Here is a 20236-nt window from a genome sequence, read left to right as displayed (position 1 = left end):
TCATAAAGTAGTAGCTTGCACGCAAGAATCGTTAATGAAACTACTATTTTTAATGTAACATTGATACCATATAATTAAATAAAAACATCTACTTGTCTTTATATGTTTTCGGTTGAGACAGTCTTTAAATTTTTAATGTTGTACTATTCACAAATAGTATTTAATTGTTAACAATGCAAGATAATTACGAAATAAATTTTTGCGGCCCAAGCATTGTTTTATCAATTTCAGGCTGATTTTCCGCCAATGCCCATATCTATTGTTAAATAGTACTTAGTAAGCATTGCCCTCGTATGAGAACGCTGCAGACTCCATTAAGCGTCCACTGAAGCCTGCTTGGGGCCTCATAATAGCCTGGGACTGAACGAGCTCCAAAGTCAACGCTATACGCTTAATTGGCTAAACAGTCTGTTCAAACCCGGTGAGGTTGTAAATGCCAAGAGAAATCCCTAGAATTTTTTTATAAATGAGGAATAGTTAGAAGTGAGATGTGAAGGCACGCAACATTGTATATTTCAAAATTTTGTGTAACGCCTTAATTTAACGTGGAAGCTATGTGCTGGTGAACACCGCCGTTTATTGTTCATTTGAAAATTTTAAAATATTTAATGTGCATACTGGTTCCTTAGTAATTGCATATTTACTCTGTGGTCAATGTCTATGTCAAATTAAAAAAAAATTAGAATCAAATTTTGTAAATAAAAACAATGAAATAAGTTTATCATTTTTGTATAGTTATTAATTGATTTTAAGAATTTGTAATCCCTATCATGTGAAACAAATGGCGGCGAATAATGACGAGATTGATAGTCAAATATTAGTAGAAAATGTATCTTTTTTGGACAATTGCTTTGATAATTCGTTTACACTTTATAATTCATTGAATACAGTAAAAAACAGTGCCTCCGATATACATAACAATATTTCATTAAATAAAAATAATAATGCAAAGAGAACTGCTCGTGTAAACTTTACTTGCAATTTGGATGTAAGTACTAAAGTTAAAGAAACTGTAAACCAACCAAATAACAACACCGATATCAAAAACTTAAAAAATTGGGGACTTCCGCATGAAATTACAAAAAAATATGAGGCCAAGGGTATTACCGAAATGTTTGACTGGCAAGTGTCTTGTTTAAGTAAATCAACGGTGCTGTTAGAACACCGTAATTTAGTTTATTCCGCGCCTACTTCTGCAGGAAAGACTTTAGTGGCAGAAATACTAACAATAAAAACTATTTTAGAACGTCAAAAGAAAGTACTTATTATCTTACCATTTGTGTCTATAGTAAGAGAGAAAACATTTTATTTGCAAGATATACTATCAAGTTCTGGTATTAGAGTTGAAGGCTTTATGGGCTCACAATCACCACCTGGTGGCTTGCAAGCAGTACATGTGGCCATTTGTACCATAGAAAAGGCAAACAGTTTGGTTAACAGACTTATAGATGAAAATAACATTTCAGAGTTGGGCGCAGTTGTAGTTGATGAATTACATTTATTAGGTGATTCACACCGTGGATACATTTTAGAGCTTTTATTAACTAAAATTAAGTATTTTTCATTAAAAACAAATAATATAAAAATTCAAATTATTGGCATGTCTGCTACATTACCTAATTTAGAAGTCTTAGCTTCCTGGTTGGATGCTGAATTGTTCATCACAAATTTTAGACCAGTACCTCTAGAAGAATATTGCTTGGTGAGAAATAAATTGTATAATAAACATGGCAAATGTTTAAGGTCTATTGAATCAAGTACTGAAGTAGAAAACGATATTGAAAGTGTTTTAAATATGTGTTTGGAAACAATTAAAGAAGGATGTTCTGTCTTAATATTCTGTACAACTAAGAATAGATGTGAAAATTTAGCACAAGGGATTGCCTCTGCTATTTTTCAGTTAGGATCTACTGGAAACAAAATAGGTGCCATTTTGAGAAGTCAATTAAAATCTGAAAGTATAGCTGAAGTTTTAGAACAACTTAAGAATTGTCCTGTTGGATTAGATACTCTTATTAAAAATATTGTATCTTTTGGTGTAGCTTATCATCATGCTGGTCTTACCTTTGATGAAAGAGATATAATTGAAGGTGCATTTAAGTTGGGTGTCATAAGAGTGTTAGTAGCAACATCTACATTAAGCTCTGGAGTGAATCTACCTGCTAGGAAGGTTATAATAAGATCACCCATGTTTCAAAGACAGCCACTTAATATTTTAACTTATAAGCAGATGGTCGGCAGAGCTGGTAGAATGGGTAAAGATATAAAAGGTGAAAGCATACTTATGTGCACTGAAGCAGAAAAAAAGATTGGTCTACATTTAATGGCTGGAATTTTGGAACCTGTTCAAAGCTGTATTAAAAGTGAAGATAGATACATGAGAGCAATTCTTGAAATTATTGCTAGTCAGGATACATGTACTGCAGCTGAGTTGGATTTGTATTCTAAATGTTTGTTGCTGTATAATCAGGAAGGTCAATTGCTATCAGAAATGATATTTCTCAAAAATACTTTAGAGCAGTTACAAAATTATGAATTAATAAGAATACAGAATACAGTTGAAGAAATTCAATATGTAGCAACATCATTGGGTAATGCTTGCTTGTCATCATCAATGGCTCCTAATGATGGACTGTCTTTATTCTGTGAACTTCAAAAAGCCCGTCAATGTATTGTGCTAGAAACTGATTTGCATCTAATTTATTTAGTAACCCCTTATAGTGTAAGCAGCCAATGGCATGACATAGATTGGTTACATTTGTTTACTTTGTGGGAATCTTTAACAAGAGCAATGAAAAAAGTTGGAGAATTGGTTGGTATTGAAGAAAGTTTTATAATACAGCGTTTAAGAGGGGGCAGTAAGTTAAAAGTCAGTCAAAACAAGCTTAACATTCACAAAAGGTAATGTATTTGAATACCTATATAATATATTTTACTAATATTGATCATTTTTTAATTCTCTTTTTGCTATTTTTAGATTTTATACAGCATTGGCCTTGCAAGATTTAGTAAACGAAATACCACTTTCTCAAGTAGCTGCAAAATTCCAATGTGCTAGAGGTTTTCTGCAAGGACTACAACAAGCATCTGCTACATTTGCTGGTATATCACTGTTTTAAATCAATTTCATTCATCTATGTTAATTATGGTATTATGGGTAGTTTTATTTGATTTGTAGGTATGGTGACAGCATTTTGTCGTCAGCTTGGTTGGAAAAATATGGAGTTATTAATATCTCAGTTCCAGGACCGTCTTCATTTTGGTGTACATTCTGAATTAATTGACTTAATGAAATTGACTTCTTTAAATGGAGTAAGAGCTAGGGCTTTGTTTGAAGGAGGTTTTGAAACAATCGCAAGTATTGCTTCAGCGAATGTTAATACTATAGAGAATATACTTTTCAAAGCAGTTCCATTTCAAAGCGAAAAAGAAAGAGATGAAGACGACGTAGGTGATTTAATGAAACGTAATAAAATAAAAAACATTTGGATTACTGGTTATTTTGGAGTTACCGCAAAAGAGGCAGCACAAAATTTAATTTACGAAGCACGAAAATATTTACAGCATGAAATTGGTGTTACTGAAATTAAGTGGAATGATTTAGAGGACAGAAGTGCAAATCATGATTTAATTAAAATCTCTGGTGATAATTATTCATCAAATAAGAAAGTAGCACTGTACAAGGAACTTTGCACTAATAACGGAACACCAGAAAATGTGATATTAAATGTAGATGCGCCCGGTTTGTTAAATGCAAGTAAAAATATTGACGGAGATGAAAAAAGTGAAAAGCGAAAAAGTATTTTAGTAACAGGAATGCTGATTAGCGACGGAAGAGAGGACGGAATTATCGGTAATGGTCAACCGAGCGACCAATATAGCCATGAAGGCAATCCTACAAATAATGATATTGGGAGCCAAAACATAGAAAACATTGATAGTTCTTTACTTAACTATGATAGTATTTCTGTTAATGATGGTCCATCAATATTAAATAAAGAAGACATTGAATGGGACTCTCTCTATTTCTCTATTGGATTAGACAACATATCGAAATTTCGTACATTGAACAAAGCTTCACCGGTAGTAAATGTTGGGGACAATGCACTTATATCTGATAATATTGAAAATGTCTTAAACAATGACTCAGCTAAAAGTTCGTCTGATAAAGATATTAGTTTGTTTTCTTCTGATGGCAATGATTCTAGTTTATTTGACGAAACGTTGCCCATTGATCTTCTGCCAAGTGCATATGTAAACAGTAATAGTTTAAAACTGGAAAATGCAATAGATAGCGCAAATAATAATGTTACTATTGACTGCAAATCTATATTAAACGCGTTTACATCTTCTATAACAATTAATGAAGTTGATGACGAAATTAAGTTAATTTATGAAGAAGATAAGAAAGAGTGTGATAAACTAGAATTTTTAAAAATGTCCCAAGATTATGAAGTGAAAAATTCGCAAGAAGTCATTGAACAATACAAATATAAAAGTCCTTTAAAGCGTCAAGGAGATAATGTTTTTTCTTCAAAACAACCTTTATTGAAGAAGGTAAAAAAAATCACGTGGTCTGAATCAAACATTGAAGCAAAGGCATTAAGTTGTAAACACTCAAAGAACGTTGTATTTGGAATTAAAGAAAAACTTATACATTGTTATATTTTAAGGGAAAATGATTTATCTGAATTCTTAAAAACAGTACAAAGCAGAAAAGACGCTTCTATATATTTAGATATAAGTGATTCATCTTCGTCTAATGAAATTATAGGCAGCAAAGTATTCAGAAAAAACGCAAGCAATCATAGCGCCAAAGCAACATTTAAAGAATTAATTAAAGGAATAGCTGTTTGTTTAAGTGAAGATCTGTGTGTTTACTTTGATTTAACATCTGTCACGCAAACCATCGATCACTTTAAAAAAAAAATTAGTCAATGGCTTACCAATAAATCTCTGACATTAAAGTTTCTCTCCTTTAAAACTGCTTTTGTGCTAGTAAAACATACTTTTGGTTGTGAATTAACTCCAAGTTCTGCAGACTTATCCTTAGCAGAGTGGCTTATACAAAGTGATGAAAAAATACCCGACATCAATTACTTAGTAAGTGCATATTTCTATGTTATGCGTGCGTAATATTTTTGTATCATAAACTAAGGATTCCTTATTAGCTTTATGTAAAGAAATATATTGGCATTTGCTATTTCCAAAACGACTAAAAGTGGATAGTTGACTATGGATAAATCAATATTAGTTAAGTGATTTGGCGGTGGCAGTTGTGTGATTCGTATTGTTTGCCGCATACGCATTTATCAGCGGGCTGGAGGCGGTGCACTTTGTTGCACGACTACTACTGCATGTACGAAAGTCGATAAATATTGGTCCTTTTCTTACTTAGGATGGACTTTCGCAAAGTAACGCCTGATTCCATTAAATCAATATTAAATATAGTATAAATCAAAAATTTCAATAGTGCAGGGCCAAAAAATGACTCGTCGAACTGGGCGATTTTAAATAAGGCGAGCGCTGTTATTGAATAAATTTTGACGAGCTTGTTTTTAAACATGAAAATCCAATTCCTGAAAAAATTATTGGAATTGGATTGGTGCGTATTGTTACATCCATCATACAGTCCTGACCAAGCTTCTGTAGATTACCATTTATTTTGTTCCATGCAGAATACCGTATAAGCTACTATTTAATGACGGCGAAGATATAAAATCATATTATAGTTTTTTTTGGAATATTTTTATGAACAAAGAATTGTGTGAAGATAACAAATGGTCATGATCATGTCAATGAACAGTACTCGATTATCATACCAGCGAAATTGCGGATTCGAGGTATGACATAACGGAACCTCTGTTCACAAACGATGAATGAATATATCATTGCGTATCGATAGATTAGTCTTTAAATCTAAAAATTGCGAGATATGACTTCCTTCTGGACAGAGGAACTTTTGGGTCCGTGTGAGGATATGCTTAGCATACTCTCTCTGTGAGACCCAATCGGGTAAGATAGTAGTATGAAGCGGTATGAGCCGGGGCTCCCCTGGGAACCATCGAGCTTCGCTATTTCAAAAGAGGTCTTAGACCAGGCGCCCTCTATGCTATGCTACCTCAAACCCGCGGAATCTGCAAATGTCCATTGGGCAGCAGTTATGGTAAAAAAAACAAATCTGTGAATACTACCAGGCTGAAGATATAATCAAAACCTGCAACCAATTAGTTGTTAACCCAATATAATAAGCGATTAATTTCAGAATGGTTCTAACGGAAATTATTACTTCACATATCGGTAATAAATTACATAAATTTTTGTTCAATGAAAAGTACATACATGCGTCGTTATCGTTAAAGTTATTGGCGATAAATATTGCACATCGACCTTTGGAAAGAGACAATCGGCTAATGTCGGCTTCGTAGAGCGTTATCATATATAAAGAATAAAAATAATTATCTAAAGAAGCAAATGATGCTTGTTTTAACTGCTGGTAGTAGATACCGGACTGTTTGTATTTCGTGCGACAGAGATAACTCTCTATGAAGCCGAAATTAGCCGATTGTCTCTTTCCAAAGGTCGATGTGCAATATTTATTGCCGGGTACTATAATACTTTTAAATTCATTTATTATAAGAGGTTTCAATCGTTTTATATTTTTTTCGCTTTTCATTTTTATTTTGACTTATAGATGAAAAAATATTTTGACATCGACTTATCTGCTGAATTTTTAATGATCGAGGGTAAAGCAGTAAAATTAGATAATACTGATCCTGTAATAGATAAATTAGTAAAAGCATGGTGCGTTTGGTCGGTATCCAAGAAGCAACAGGATTTTTTACGGGATCAATATTTTCAAATTCACGAGGTAACAAGTAAGTAGATGAAAACGTTTAACAATCTAATAAATGTTTAATATGTAAAAGTAACACATACAGAACATTTATTCGTTTGATTTTTCTTTTATTGATTCAGAGATCGAATTGGACGTTTATTATTGTCAACCATAACATTCACAAAATTAAAGTTGGCTATACAGATTTTACTAATAATTTCTTTACAGGTATTGAAATGCACGTGTCGAAGATTCTAGCTACCTGTGAATACTATGGTCTCGCGGTAGACAGGGAGTTGGCGTCGAAACTTTTGATTGATGTAAAAAATTCACAAGAAATTTTGCAAAAGAAAGCGTATAAGTTATGCGGGTACCATTTCAACTTTAACTCGTCGAAAGACGTGGCAAAGGTGAAGAATACCTTTGCTTATCACTCATGTACTGTAAAAAATACTTGATATTTGACTAAGTTGAACGCACAAAATAACTTATGTCGCTGAAACAAAATTAACTAATTCACTTTGTCCTGTAAATATTTAACAAATGAAAATCACTAATTAATTTTTTTTATAGACCTGTAAACCGGCGAGCCAAACTTTATAATAGTTTTATTGTATACTAGTAAGCAGTTGTCGGTTGTAGCGTTGCGTGTTTAAAACCTGTGAATCCAACCTATTAGAACTCAAATGAATCGTCTTCTAATTTGGTATTAATTTTTGTATATGTAATAATGTAGCCATTTATATCTCTAAACATTATTTTTTGCGTAAATTCATCAAAAAATCAACGGCCACACATTAGGTACTTCAGGTAGTCCTGGCGCGGGAAGGCCCCCTCTTGGTGGACCGAGAACGTAAAGTTTGGAAAGTAGCTGGATACGGGCAGCTTAGAATCGGTTATTGCGGCGATACATGAGACGTCTGGTCGTCATAGACGTCTATTAGTTGACATCATGATGATGACGTTGATGTTGTTTTATAATATCTTAGTGGCCGCTAAATACATGTGTTACAAATGCGTACCAACGTTGTTAAATATTTCAGGTATTAGGGATTTACAGAGGGAGAAAGGTTAGTACGAAGAAAAGCGTGCTAACAGCCCACAACAGTCCCATGGCAAGTGTTGTTATATATTGGAGGAAATTAAATGCAATCTTAACGAAAACTTTGTATCCACTGACAGAAAACGCCAGTAACTACGGTACAAACGACAGGTTGGTATTTTTTTTCTAAAAGAGTTAAATAATTAAAATATTATGGCGCTAACACATTCACTGTTGCCAATAATTCAATTGATTAAATGACGTTAAATAATTTGGTAATAGATACCTTTAATTTATATGCCTATGTTATTAGAAATTTATGCTAAGCGTCAATTTCTCTGTTCAGAATTAAATCTAGCATCTCTTAGAAGTCCTTACACACTGCACTCTGCGGCATATCTATTCTATTGTTTATGGATGTTAAATCTTTAAAAGTATGAGTATATAACACATTTGCTCTCAATAAATGTAAAGTACGTCCTATTCTAAAATAAATGATTTGTACCGTTAGAAGTTATTGGCTTGTTATCACCTAATATAGGTTGGAAATAGGAATACAGCTTGTGGTGAATGTATAGCTCATTTTTTATAGAAAGTAAGGATACACCGTATTTTTATAACGTAAATCAAACTAAGTTTCTGCGTTATTAATGTGGAAACGTTTCCAAATTGTTTTAACGTTTCGTTATTAGGATGTTTGTGGTTGGGCACGGGCGGCAAGCGAGTCATGAATTCGATATTGTTTCCAGAATAAATCCCTCCTACACAATGCACACTTGCACCGGCCGTATAACTATGCGCGAGCCAAACCTACAAAACATTCCCAGAACATTTTCCATTCCCGCCAAATATCTCACTCCGACTAGCGATAATGATCGCTGCACCGACGTGATAGAGTTCAACTGTAGGAACATATTTAAAGCTTCGCCGGGCTGTGTTTTTGTTTCGGCTGATTATTGTCAGTTGGAAATGAGAATACTCACACACTACAGCCGTGACCCTGTTTTGACGAAGATTATGCGGTCTGACGTGGATGTTTTCAAAGCCATAGCGGCTTCGTGGAGTTGCTTGCCCGAAGAAGAGGTATGTAACAAAATATTTACGTTACAACTATTCCATACTTATTTCCTGCTCATTACCTAAAGTGCAGGAATCTTGTGCTGGATTGTCCCCGATAAAAACTTGATATAAAGCTTATTAACAATAACAGAAAGTTGTATTAATTCCTAAAAGTTGGTGCCCAAAATTTTTTACATAATTTTTTTAATATTTTTGATTATAATTAATTTTTCTTTATGAGTTATTGTATAAATTTCAGAAAGTTTTACCAACTATTCTATAATAGAAAATCAACAGTGGACACTTCGCTTGATTGACAGTAGATGTAAAAAAAAATTTCAAGTGAAATGAATAAACTTTCTTACTACCTTTTACGGAATGAATTTTGCAGCGTTCATAAGGCAGCCCACCTTGTTGTTGGAAGCGATAGTTGTCTTGAACATGTTGCTAAAATTTCGCTCTGTTGACGGCCTTAGTACTTGTGCTGCTGTGCAACTCCAACACAAGAACACATACATAGATGTTTTGCAATCGTTCTGGAATAGTTTTAAATAAACTTTAGCTAACAATGAATTCGTGCAGAGGCTTGCGGCCACCGTTTAAACAGCATATTGGCATTTTTTAATTTCTTTTAGGTCGATGACGATCTCCGTCAAAAATCAAAACAGCTTTGTTACGGAATTCTGTATGGAATGGGTAATAGGACTCTCAGTCAACATTTGGACGTGACGGAAGCGGAGGCGGCTGTCTTCATGGACTCATTCTATAAAACCTACCCGTCTATAAAGATGTATACACAATCGATCATAGATACCTGCAGAAAACAGGGATATGTGGAAACTCTCAAAAAACGACGGAGATTCTTACCTGATATAAACAGCCATTTTGCTTTTAAAAGAAGTAAGTTCCATTTGAAACAGGATTGTGCACTATGTAAATATTGTCAAATGTTATTAAAAGATAACAGTAGTAGTTTTTGTACAAGATTTTTTCTGCAATATTGGATTCAATGTGCATTCTTTTTAGCAGTTTTTTTTTTCAAAAATTGTTGTGTTGACGCTCGTTTAAATGATAGATGATTAACACGTTTGTTACATGGTAGATGATCGTAGGGGGCGCCAACAACCGTTCATAATTTGTTTTTAAATGTGTTCCAGTAACAATTTAAGTATTTTTTTAATATTTTTTGTAATCATACAATATTGCTAAATGAATATAATATATACTTGCTTACGACGTCCGAAAAGTAAAGGCCTCCGAGTTCTTATATCGGTTCTGCGAAAGCTACATGAGATGGCAAGCCCAGAAGGCACCCCAGAGGGGACCTCACCTTGGGCTGTCACTCGTCTATGATGCTCGTTTTCGACAGAGGGGCGCTCAAGGTAGGTTACTATTGCCTGGCTATTGCCAGACCTATCACTTTGGAAAGCGTAAGAGCTGGGAGAACAAGTGGCAAATTGTCTGAGTTAATGTTAAAGTTTTCAGATGTGTTTGTGTCAAATTCATCGACGTGGTAGCTCATCGTAATATTGTTTACCCAGGTGCGGCTGAACGGCAAGCGGTTAATACAACAATCCAAGGCTCCGCAGCGGACATCGCAAAAGCCGCAATGTGTGCACTCGATAATGCAACAGAGACGCTTAAATTAAAACCTCGACTCATTCTTCAGATGCACGACGAACTTATATATGAAGTTTCGGAGAGAAGTGTGAGAGATTTTGTGAAAATACTCAAGAATGTAATGGAAGACACGGTGTGTTTACAAGTTCCGTTACCGGTTAAAGTGAGGTCCGGACTTACTTGGGGTACTCTTAAGGAAATGAACTTGTGAATAATATAATTACGTAATTAAGGTCTGTGATATTACAATAATAATTTTATTTTAATCATGGATTTGGTTTTTTCAATGTATTTTCTCAATAAAATATAGTATTAAAACTGCAATGGATTTTATTTTAACTCAAAAATATTCAGTTTTGTTCTTTTTTCCCTCACATAAAGTATTATACTATGTAACAATTTATGCCTCAATCTATTATAATGTATAGCATCTAATGATATCATATCTCGTTCTAGAGCGACAAGCGAAAATGTGATATTGCAGGATAAAGTATTACAAAATCCTGTGCCTTGCTTTGTAACTTCTCTATCGATACACGTAAATAAAAATGATAGGCAAATGTGTTGCAAGGGGCTAAACTCGAAAATGCTACACCAATTTCTTTGTTCCTTTATATTTTCGATAAGGCATGAGGAAAATTGTGATTTATTTAAAGAAAAAATCAAAAATCAAAATTTTTAATTACATTTTTTTCATTGATAATCTCTCTCTTTCTCTCTACAATCTGGGTTTTGAATTTAAAACCCTTTGAAGGATTACATTTGTGTTCGTTACTTTGAATAATACATTGATACGTTTTATTAGGCTAGTAATTTTATTAATTACTGCTTTTATACTTCTCCTTTTCAGCCGATATACACCTACTGCGAGGCATAGGCTTCCCCCACAGAACGCCACGAGGATCGGTCTTGCGCTGCCCGCATCCAGCGACTTGTTGTCACCTTAACTATGCCGTTGATTCACCCAGTGGCAAGCTTACAAACGCCGCGTCCACCGGCTTGTGTTCGCCTCTCGAGAATCTTTTGACCTCAACGGTTGAATAAACGATCTGTCCCGCCCATTGCCACTTCAGACGAGTTCAAATCTTCGAAATACAATGGTGACCTTGTTACTGTAAATCTTTTCATTTCTGATTCGATCTCTCAGCGGAACTCCGAGCACAGCTCTCTCCATTGCTTGTAACGTTGCATGTCAGTGTCTCATATGTCTTAATTAGAATTTTAAGAAAAAAAATATCAACGTGAGAAATCTCAGATAAATTGCAATACAGTAAAAATTGTTGAAGAATTGGCGGGGCACGGTACATCTTAAGTGGCGTGGGTTCGTAGAAGCGTGCTATCGGCTCAGCGGACCTTTGGTTTTGTAACAATCATTCCAATGCGTCCGCGGGGCAGCCACATGAGTTTAGATCCATTGCCCGGAAGAACCCTGGAGAAAAGGACCCTGGCCTCGGTTGCGTTCACCAGCTAGGTGACGTTTCACGCGCCAGGGCTTCAACTTCACTCTCGAAGCATCTTTAAAATCACGTCACAATCTTTATACCGCCTCTTACTCCAACGGGGTAAGTGTTGGACAAATATTATAAAGACATTAATATTAAGGTGCGTTTAGCTATAAGTTAGAGCTCAACGTTTTGTCTGTGTTCATAGTTTCATTATTATGTATTCTTTATTATTTTTCAATTAGTTTATTTGTTCACCTCTTTTCTTTTTGTTTTACAATGCTATAAATTTTGTAACTCCGTTCTGATAGTAAACATCGTAAGCCGTTTCGGGGTTTACTGTTAGCGGAGCAATACTATTTGCACATATATTTATATATTTATATTATAACTGTGACATCTATTTACAGTGTGCGAGTTTTATACTTAAAATACCCGTCGGTCATTGAATCTATTCGTACCTCGCACCGGCAAGAACACATCTTGTCTACTACCGGCGCTCATCGTTTTATCCTGTTGCCGCCTGACTAGTTCCGAGAGATCATGCGGCTGCTTACCACCACCGTCAGGGGAGTACAGATCTGCGGTGTAAAATCAGACCAGGCCTTCTACTTACTACCCGTTTAAATTAAATATATATTTTTCTTCTGTTGCCGAGTTCGCTGTTTTCTTATGGTGATAAGGTGAGGTGTTACCACCCACAGCTAGAAACGGTACATGCTCTCTGGATTACTGTTTGGGGATAGAAATAGAGACCACTACTACCATTAATGTTCCAAAGAGATATATCATAAAAATCAGCTTTTTTATAAAATCGTTAGAGCATTCAAAATAAAAAAAGTACCATTTGATAATTAGCTATCTTTAAACTTAAGATAGAAAAAAAATTAGTCTTAAAAATCGAAATCAATAGTTGCTCAGAATCATTTGGGGTGACTTAAGAATTCAATCCAGGTAGATTGAATTCTTAAGTCTAGCCATAAATTCTGTTACTGGCTATTTACATACATTTAAAAAAAATATTAATTTGAATTTCGAACAATAGCTACTACGATAAAAAAATAGACTTCTTTTTCGCTATTATTGTATATTTTTTGTTTAGAAATTATTTGTTTTGAATATGGAGTGGTGCACTAAAGAGAATAGGATTGCAGTAACTGCACTATACGAAGTAGGTAAGGAGCCAGCCGACATTTTTGATACATTGAAAAAGGTTCACTGAAACCATTTCTGTTGATGACCGTGATAGATCCGGCCTACCGCGGTCTATTCGAACAAACCAGGCCGTTAATGCAGTCGAGGCCAGAATTCGTCGAAATCCCAAAGGAAGCAGAAAATCCTTTTCAGAGTAACGAGAATTCCACCGAGGACACTTTTTCGGGTTATCCAACAAAACTTAGGTATAGAGGCTTACCGGAGATACACATAACATACCTTAAATCAGGCACTAAAATAAAAGAGAATCGAAAGATCAAAACAGCTGTTACTTCGATAGGCGGAAGAAAAACAGAAAAGTTCTCTTAACCGATGAAAAACAAATTACAATCGAGAAATCAAAATGATCGAGTGTATGTACACAGCTCAAAAAAAGCTCCCGAGGTAGTGGCCAAAGCTCACCGAGGCCATCATTCAGCATACGTGATGGTTTGGTGGGGTTTCTCCTACCAAGGGGTTATAAAACTCTATTTTTGCGAAAAAGCAGTGAAAACTTCAGCCATAGTGTATCAAAATACCGTGTTGGAAGCGGCAGTTAAACCTCTCAACAACACTTTATTCAATAACGAAGTTTGGACATTCCAACAGGATTCAGCCCCGGGTCATAAGGCGCGCAATACCCAAATTTGGCTTGGGCAAAATGTTCCAGACTTCATAAGGTCATGATTGGTTTTCGGCTAGTGAGGACTTAAACCCTTTGGACTATAAATTGTGATCTGTACTAGAAGACATAATCTGCTCTAAGCGTCACCCAAATATTGAGTCGCTCACGAAGCCTTTTGAGGCAGCAGTGACCAAGTTTCCAATAGAGACTGTTCGTAAATCCATCGACGCATAGCCCGACCGTTTAAAAGCGTGCGTTAAAGCTATGGGTAGACACATAACTAATTTAGTACGTTAACATATCTTTTTCACTCTACATAATTACAAATAAAACTTTAAAATAAATTTATTTTTTTAGTAATTACCGAATATATTTTTTTTAACAGAACTTATGGCTAGACTAGGTACAATAGGAGGAATTACCTACTAAACATGGAAATTACTACTTTAAATGTAAAAAACGTACAATTACAGTTTTCGATTAGGAGAAAATTGAAAGCGCTGAAATCAAATAGACAAATCCATCGACCGAATTTCCGCAAGGATTTACCACTCCTCTAAACATTACGAGACTTTTTTTATATCATTTCATAACGCCCTGATAAAGTAATAGGTAACTCGAAAAGATCATGTTAAATAATGAGATATGATTGTAGATATGTTATTTTTAAATCACACTGCATATTAATGAAAAGCATATATTATAGAGTAGCCGCCTGGTTCTTCCAACTTACGACTGTGAATCACCGGAGCCTGTAATAAAACAGACATTGATTTAGAATTGAATATAAAAGTGGCAAGAAGGAAGAGTCAAAATTATAAGAAATTATTTTTCAACATTTTTAGACAGTGTTTTGCTACCAAACCAAACTTCACGAATTATAATCTGTATTAATGTAATTATTTGTTCAAACTTAGGAATATTATTATTTCGACGTCGTTTCAGTCCATAGACACACACTGCGAGGCATAGGTATCGGCAAGGAAATTTTTTCATTATCGCCACGTGTGGTGTTTATTACGGTACTCAAAGGACGCTGCTGCCCATCCTCTGGAAATTTGTTTGTGACCAGTGGCAACCACTCATACTTCTCACTCACACTCATACTTCGTAGTTCTAGTTAGGTTAAGTTTTAAGGCTTTCTATGTTTTGACAGGTTTGATTTGTGTTAGTTACTTCTATTATTCTTAATTAGTTTGAATGCAGTGCACACCGGCTTTATATATAATTTCATAAGACATTTACATGTATTTTTCAACTTTCACACAATGGAATGATTTTATAATACAGTTTATTTCGCAATCTCTTATTTGCCTTCTCATTCTTGTTCACCGGTCTAATGTTTGTTTTATTGGCAAAAATTTTTTGTTTATAGCGATACAAGAAAATATATCCAAATAATAAAGACGAGTATTTGAGCTACTCCAGCTTCCATTGAAAATCTGTACGATTGTTGTGCAAAACACCGGATAACGACTGCCATTATCCTTCTCTAGATAAAAATGGGCCGGGGGGACGGTAGGATGGGTACTTGGGTACGCGACGATGTTTTATATCCAGTATAATCTAAAAAATATCGTAGTCGAGTATAGAAATGCAGTCAAAGACATTTTATTGGGTTAAATCCTTTTTCTATTCTGCAACACTGAAATTAAACAGTGTTCTTTTGTGATTCTTGCCGACTTCCGGAAGGTTTTATAACTTATAAGCCAATTAATAAATTTGATCATGATTTTAGCAGAGGACGTCCACTGCTTGGCATAGACCTTTACCACAGATCTTTTAAAAGGACCGTTTGGATGCATGCGCGGTTTTCTGACATCATTTGTCATCATCACCGTTTGTCTAGATGACAGCGTAGGCAGTGCGTTTACCAGTCAATCATTTCTACTCCAGAACCAAAGCGGCTGTACGTGGCTTGCGCACTACTGCTTACAAATTAAATGATTTAGGAGTAAAGAACCTAAAGGGTAGAAGAAGTTCTCTATCCTAAAAGGAATAAGAGAATAACTAAATTACAATTTATACTACATGTACACATATATATACATATTATAAATTAGATAGAGTTAGTATTAGTAGTACTGTATATACCTTTTACACTGTTTCCTAGTTATTGCTATAGTGTAACATGAGTCCTATAATGTAACATGAAACAAGTTCTGAACGATGTTTGCTTAAAATTATTAAAGTCGGTCGCTAGCTGGAAAACTTTAAGTCCCAAAGGTAAGCGAATAAACTATGATTACAGGATGCATTAAAATGTATGCGGTGAAATGTTGTATTTCACATTGTTCCTCATCATATTATTTACTTTGTAAACAAAATATATTTCTTTTAGTAATTTCTCGGTCTGTTAGCTTTAAAGGAGAAATGTATATAATGGAGTTGAAAGTGTTTAGAATAAAGTTACAGAGCAAAATTCAGTTGAAATCTAATCTAAGCGCCATCTCCGCGTGGTTTCCTAGGGTTTTCCGATTTTCAGCGGCCGCCTGCGACGTCAGAGGGCGCGGGCTGCGCTTCGCAGCCCTGCGCACAATCAATATCCTCGCCCTGCGTTGCCCCGCGCCCGGCAAACCTCGCTTGTCACCCTGTCAAGACAACCGAGCGTCCGTCGACGAACACGCACGTTGCAGCACCACTTTTCAGTGTCGTACACCGATGCAACCTTTCGGAAAATGTGCTTGCTGATTAAGTTAAATAAAATTGACAAACTTCAACAGCATACGACCAGTCTCGCGCGCGCACTCTCCTTTTAATATAATGTATCAAGTCAATCAGGTGTAAAAACATCGTGAAAATGCATCTTCACTTCGAACGTAACATTAACGCAAAATGCGACTGTACTATACTGTCGCTGTCATGGATGGGGAAGGTGCCCGATGAGCTACCCGAGGTAGGTTTCGCAACACGACTTAAGTTTTTTTCGTGCCATAGCTTAGTAACCTATAGCTATAGTATAGCTCAGTAAATTTTAAACATTACATGAATTTCATTTTATAACATTGCTTTGTTAATATCTTGTTGATTAACATTTAAATTCGTGTTGTTAACTAAATTTTAATTTTTCACTTTTTGATTTGATCACTGTAATAATCTTTAAAATTTATTAATTTCACGTATTTAACTGATATAACTAACTCTAACGTTAACCAATAATATTTTTAAAATTAAAATATTTTTAAATCAATTTCTTAATGTTTATAAAGTAGTGCGCCACGTATCCATATCTAGACACGATTATTTAAGAACTGAAATCCATAGTATGTATGTTTCATCTGTGTGATGTTAATTTGAAGATTATTTAATTTCTATATGTTTTATACGTATATCAATTATGCATATCATAATTTTAATTTAAGAAAATATGGGTAAACCAGTTAAAGGATTTTATTTATTTAAGAGTTATGAGGAACATTTCTATTTCATTTTTCACACCATTTATATATGCACTAACGTTAAATTAATAATTAAAAGATTTTTACAGTAAAATTGATTATAGATTTTATTGTCCGTTAAAGTTACAACTGTTAATACAGCGCATTAAAATTTCATTATTTTTCAATTAAGGTTTAAAATTCATTTGATCGTGCCTATATAATTTAGCGGGGAGGAATTTGAGGTTGGATCGCGCGACAGGCCTTGAGTTCGGGAACTGGTAATTGCGGGCTTCTATTCAATTACGCTACCCGTGCCTCCAATAATGCGTTCACTGATATTGTTGTTAAAATCAATCGGAATATTCAAGACTCCACTAACTAACCACTTTATTATCGTCCGCCTGGTTTTAAAAAGATATGGCACAGTAATAAAGCTTTAGGAGATAAGTCTGATGCTTAATTATCTAAATTAAATTAGCATTGTTTCATCGACAAACTTTTTAGGGTTCTACCTTCATTTAAAACCCGATTTCATTTTCGCACAGGAAACGTGTTCAACATTTCCTTAATTCCATATTTCTTGGTTAAACTCAAAATGTTTGTTACGAAATATTGTCCTATTTCATTTAATATGTATATACGCACAATAGACTTGAGCAGAGACAGACGAGCGATTAACTAAGTGCCGCATATTCTTTTCTGTATACTTATCGAACTAATTAAATTTACAGCGGTTAAAACAGGAATCAGCACAATGTTCAAATCTTGATTTGTAGATTTAAAATGATGAAATATTTACATAATCATTTGTGAATAAGTCTTGGTAAAAAAATAACTTTTGTTTAGAAATAACTACTTTCTGCCTTCGTTTTTGGTGGGTTTGAAGTTTACTCTCATCACAAGTATGGGCTGGAGTAAAAGGCAATAGTTGGGGGCAATAGGTTTCTTTTGGAAAAAAACTGTCAAGGTGAGTTCGTTGCTTAAATTTGAAATCAAACAGAAGTACACAAGTGTTACTCTGTTTCGTTTTAAAGGTCCACCTAATTTGCGAAACTACAAGGCTAATAAATGTATAATCTTATTGCTCTTAGCGAGAATATATATCAATTTTTAATTTTAAAATGCATTGCATTATCCTATAACGTCGCAATAATTTAATGTATAGTGCAATAAAATCAAATCATTACAGTGTGATATGCAATTGTCCTAATTTCTGTCATGTAAATTTTTATTTTCAATTTGCTAATTGATATCAGAATATGCATCGATTTATGGTGGTGATGGCGGTGTATTTACAGTTGTGGTTATTTAGAATCGTCGTTTCAATAATTATTTAATAAAATCAGAATACGGAATAAAATAATTAAAAGTTTTACAATAAAAGTACAATTTTGTAGAATAATGTTTATCTGTAAACGGTTAATACACCACATATACATGTAACAATTAAAACCAGTTTTCATTACAACGCGTTTACCCTATTAGGAACTATTTTTTATTAAATGCTTTTGATAAAACTAGAATTGATTAATGCTCGAAATTGAACACCAGTTAAGACTAATACTTACCAGACAAAACGCGTTTTTCTTTAACGAGTTAAAACTGTTCCGATCGAGATTAGTTCACCATAACTTACTTTATAGTCATAAATATCGTATTATATTGTGTCGTATTATATTGTGAACCAATGTTCCTTTACTGTAAGATTATTATTTTTACTAAGTACACGACTTTGTGTCCCGAATCTTGTTAATAAATATTTTTAAAATTTTGTCAGTTTTTCTGGTGCTAGTTTTAATCAAAGATAGTGACAGCTAGTTTTACCTGAAAATATCAACTAGCAAGTAATTTTTCTTTGGCATTTAATAAAAAGTAGTTCCTATGATGGAAAATGCGTGTTAACGACGGATACCCTTCCGCCCTAATTTTCAATATTTTACGTTATTATTAATCTATTTAAAACTCCTAAATACCTAATTAACACAAAAGGTAATGACTTTTTGATTATGCGGGAGCCATTATTGTATATATCGCTATTTGTTAATGAAAGTTTTAACGAACTTTGTAATGTAAAAATAAGCAGGCTTCTATCCTAAGGTCTCGGTACTTATAATTTGGTATTGTATACAGTCTATTTTATTGGAGATAGAGTTACTTTTATTTACCTCACGATACACAGCGGTGGTAATATTTGTTTTACGTTAATTTTTTTAATTTTGCCTCCAATTCCTATAACCATCTGCCTAATATAATTTTGTTCAGATCTTATTATTAACATTTACTATTTGGTCCATAGAAGATGATTGGTTATAGGTATAAAAGCTTTAAACGGTTTGTTTATTATCGAATTACGACAGATCAATTTAATCTGAAAGTATAAAATCTGCAGAGACAGATAGTAAACAATAATTAATTTAAAATGTATTAATTCGAATTTTGAAAACGCTTTTTATTATCATATTACCATTTTATAGACCAATAATTTTTGTTTAGTTTGTACCATACATAGACAGCAAATGAGCTACATATTTACCACTTAAAAGTTTTTATACTTATAACTTATCACCTGTAAATTATTAAAGAATAGAAACGCTAAAGCGATACAGTTAAATGAAACAATCCATGTATTTGTTTATTATTCTAAATCAAAGTTTTTATCGGTCGCCTTTGAATCATTTCAAGTTACTAAACGTGGATTATTTACGTGCTTATTATCCTGTGACTAACACATGCACCCTAATGCTTGAGAATGGGGGGAAGCCCGTTTTTAATTACCGCTTTCTTGTATTGTGTAGGCATATTGTTTAGTTTACTTATTAACTTATGACTTACCTTTATTGTTATTAAAACCGTTATAATAATAGTTCAATATAATACTTCCTTGTGATTTTAATAAAATTATTTAGGAAATCCTATAACTTGTAATAATAAGAGATATAGGAATAATAACACTCGTGTAATCGAGTTAATCTCTAAATGGCTATTACGTTTAATCTTTATCTATTGCCACGTAATCTTTTGTATATTATGGGGATC

General features: G+C 34.0%; 2 protein-coding genes across 2 annotated transcripts in view; both read left to right on the top strand.

Annotated features, from left to right (window-relative positions):
- The first annotated feature begins 698 nt into the window (after positions 1–698).
- On the top strand, positions 699–10874 carry PolQ (DNA polymerase theta). The gene is made up of 9 exons (XM_068775068.1): positions 699–2901; positions 2978–3102; positions 3179–5103; positions 6695–6878; positions 7067–7248; positions 7882–8051; positions 8630–8963; positions 9575–9839; positions 10481–10874. The coding sequence occupies exons 1-9, from the start codon at positions 782–784 to the stop codon at positions 10768–10770; spliced, it is 5595 nt and encodes a 1864-aa protein (XP_068631169.1). The 5' UTR covers positions 699–781; the 3' UTR covers positions 10771–10874.
- A 5746-nt stretch (positions 10875–16620) lies between these two features.
- The window catches only part of Tusp (WD40 superfamily protein Tusp), a 30063-nt gene continuing 26447 nt past the window's right edge, over positions 16621–20236 (top strand). The window contains exon 1 of the mRNA XM_068775247.1: positions 16621–16716. Within this exon, the coding sequence (XP_068631348.1) occupies positions 16621–16716 (96 nt within the window). The remainder of the gene's footprint in view (positions 16717–20236) is intronic.

This window comes from Battus philenor, unplaced genomic scaffold (assembly GCF_028537555.1).
Source record: "Battus philenor isolate CCGP_79_NKW_IND1 unplaced genomic scaffold, ilBatPhil1.0.hap1 SCAF_8, whole genome shotgun sequence".
NCBI lineage: Eukaryota > Metazoa > Arthropoda > Insecta > Lepidoptera > Papilionidae > Battus > Battus philenor.
The sequence above is the reverse complement of the archived record's forward strand: the minus strand, read 5'-3'. Positions and strand labels throughout refer to the sequence as shown.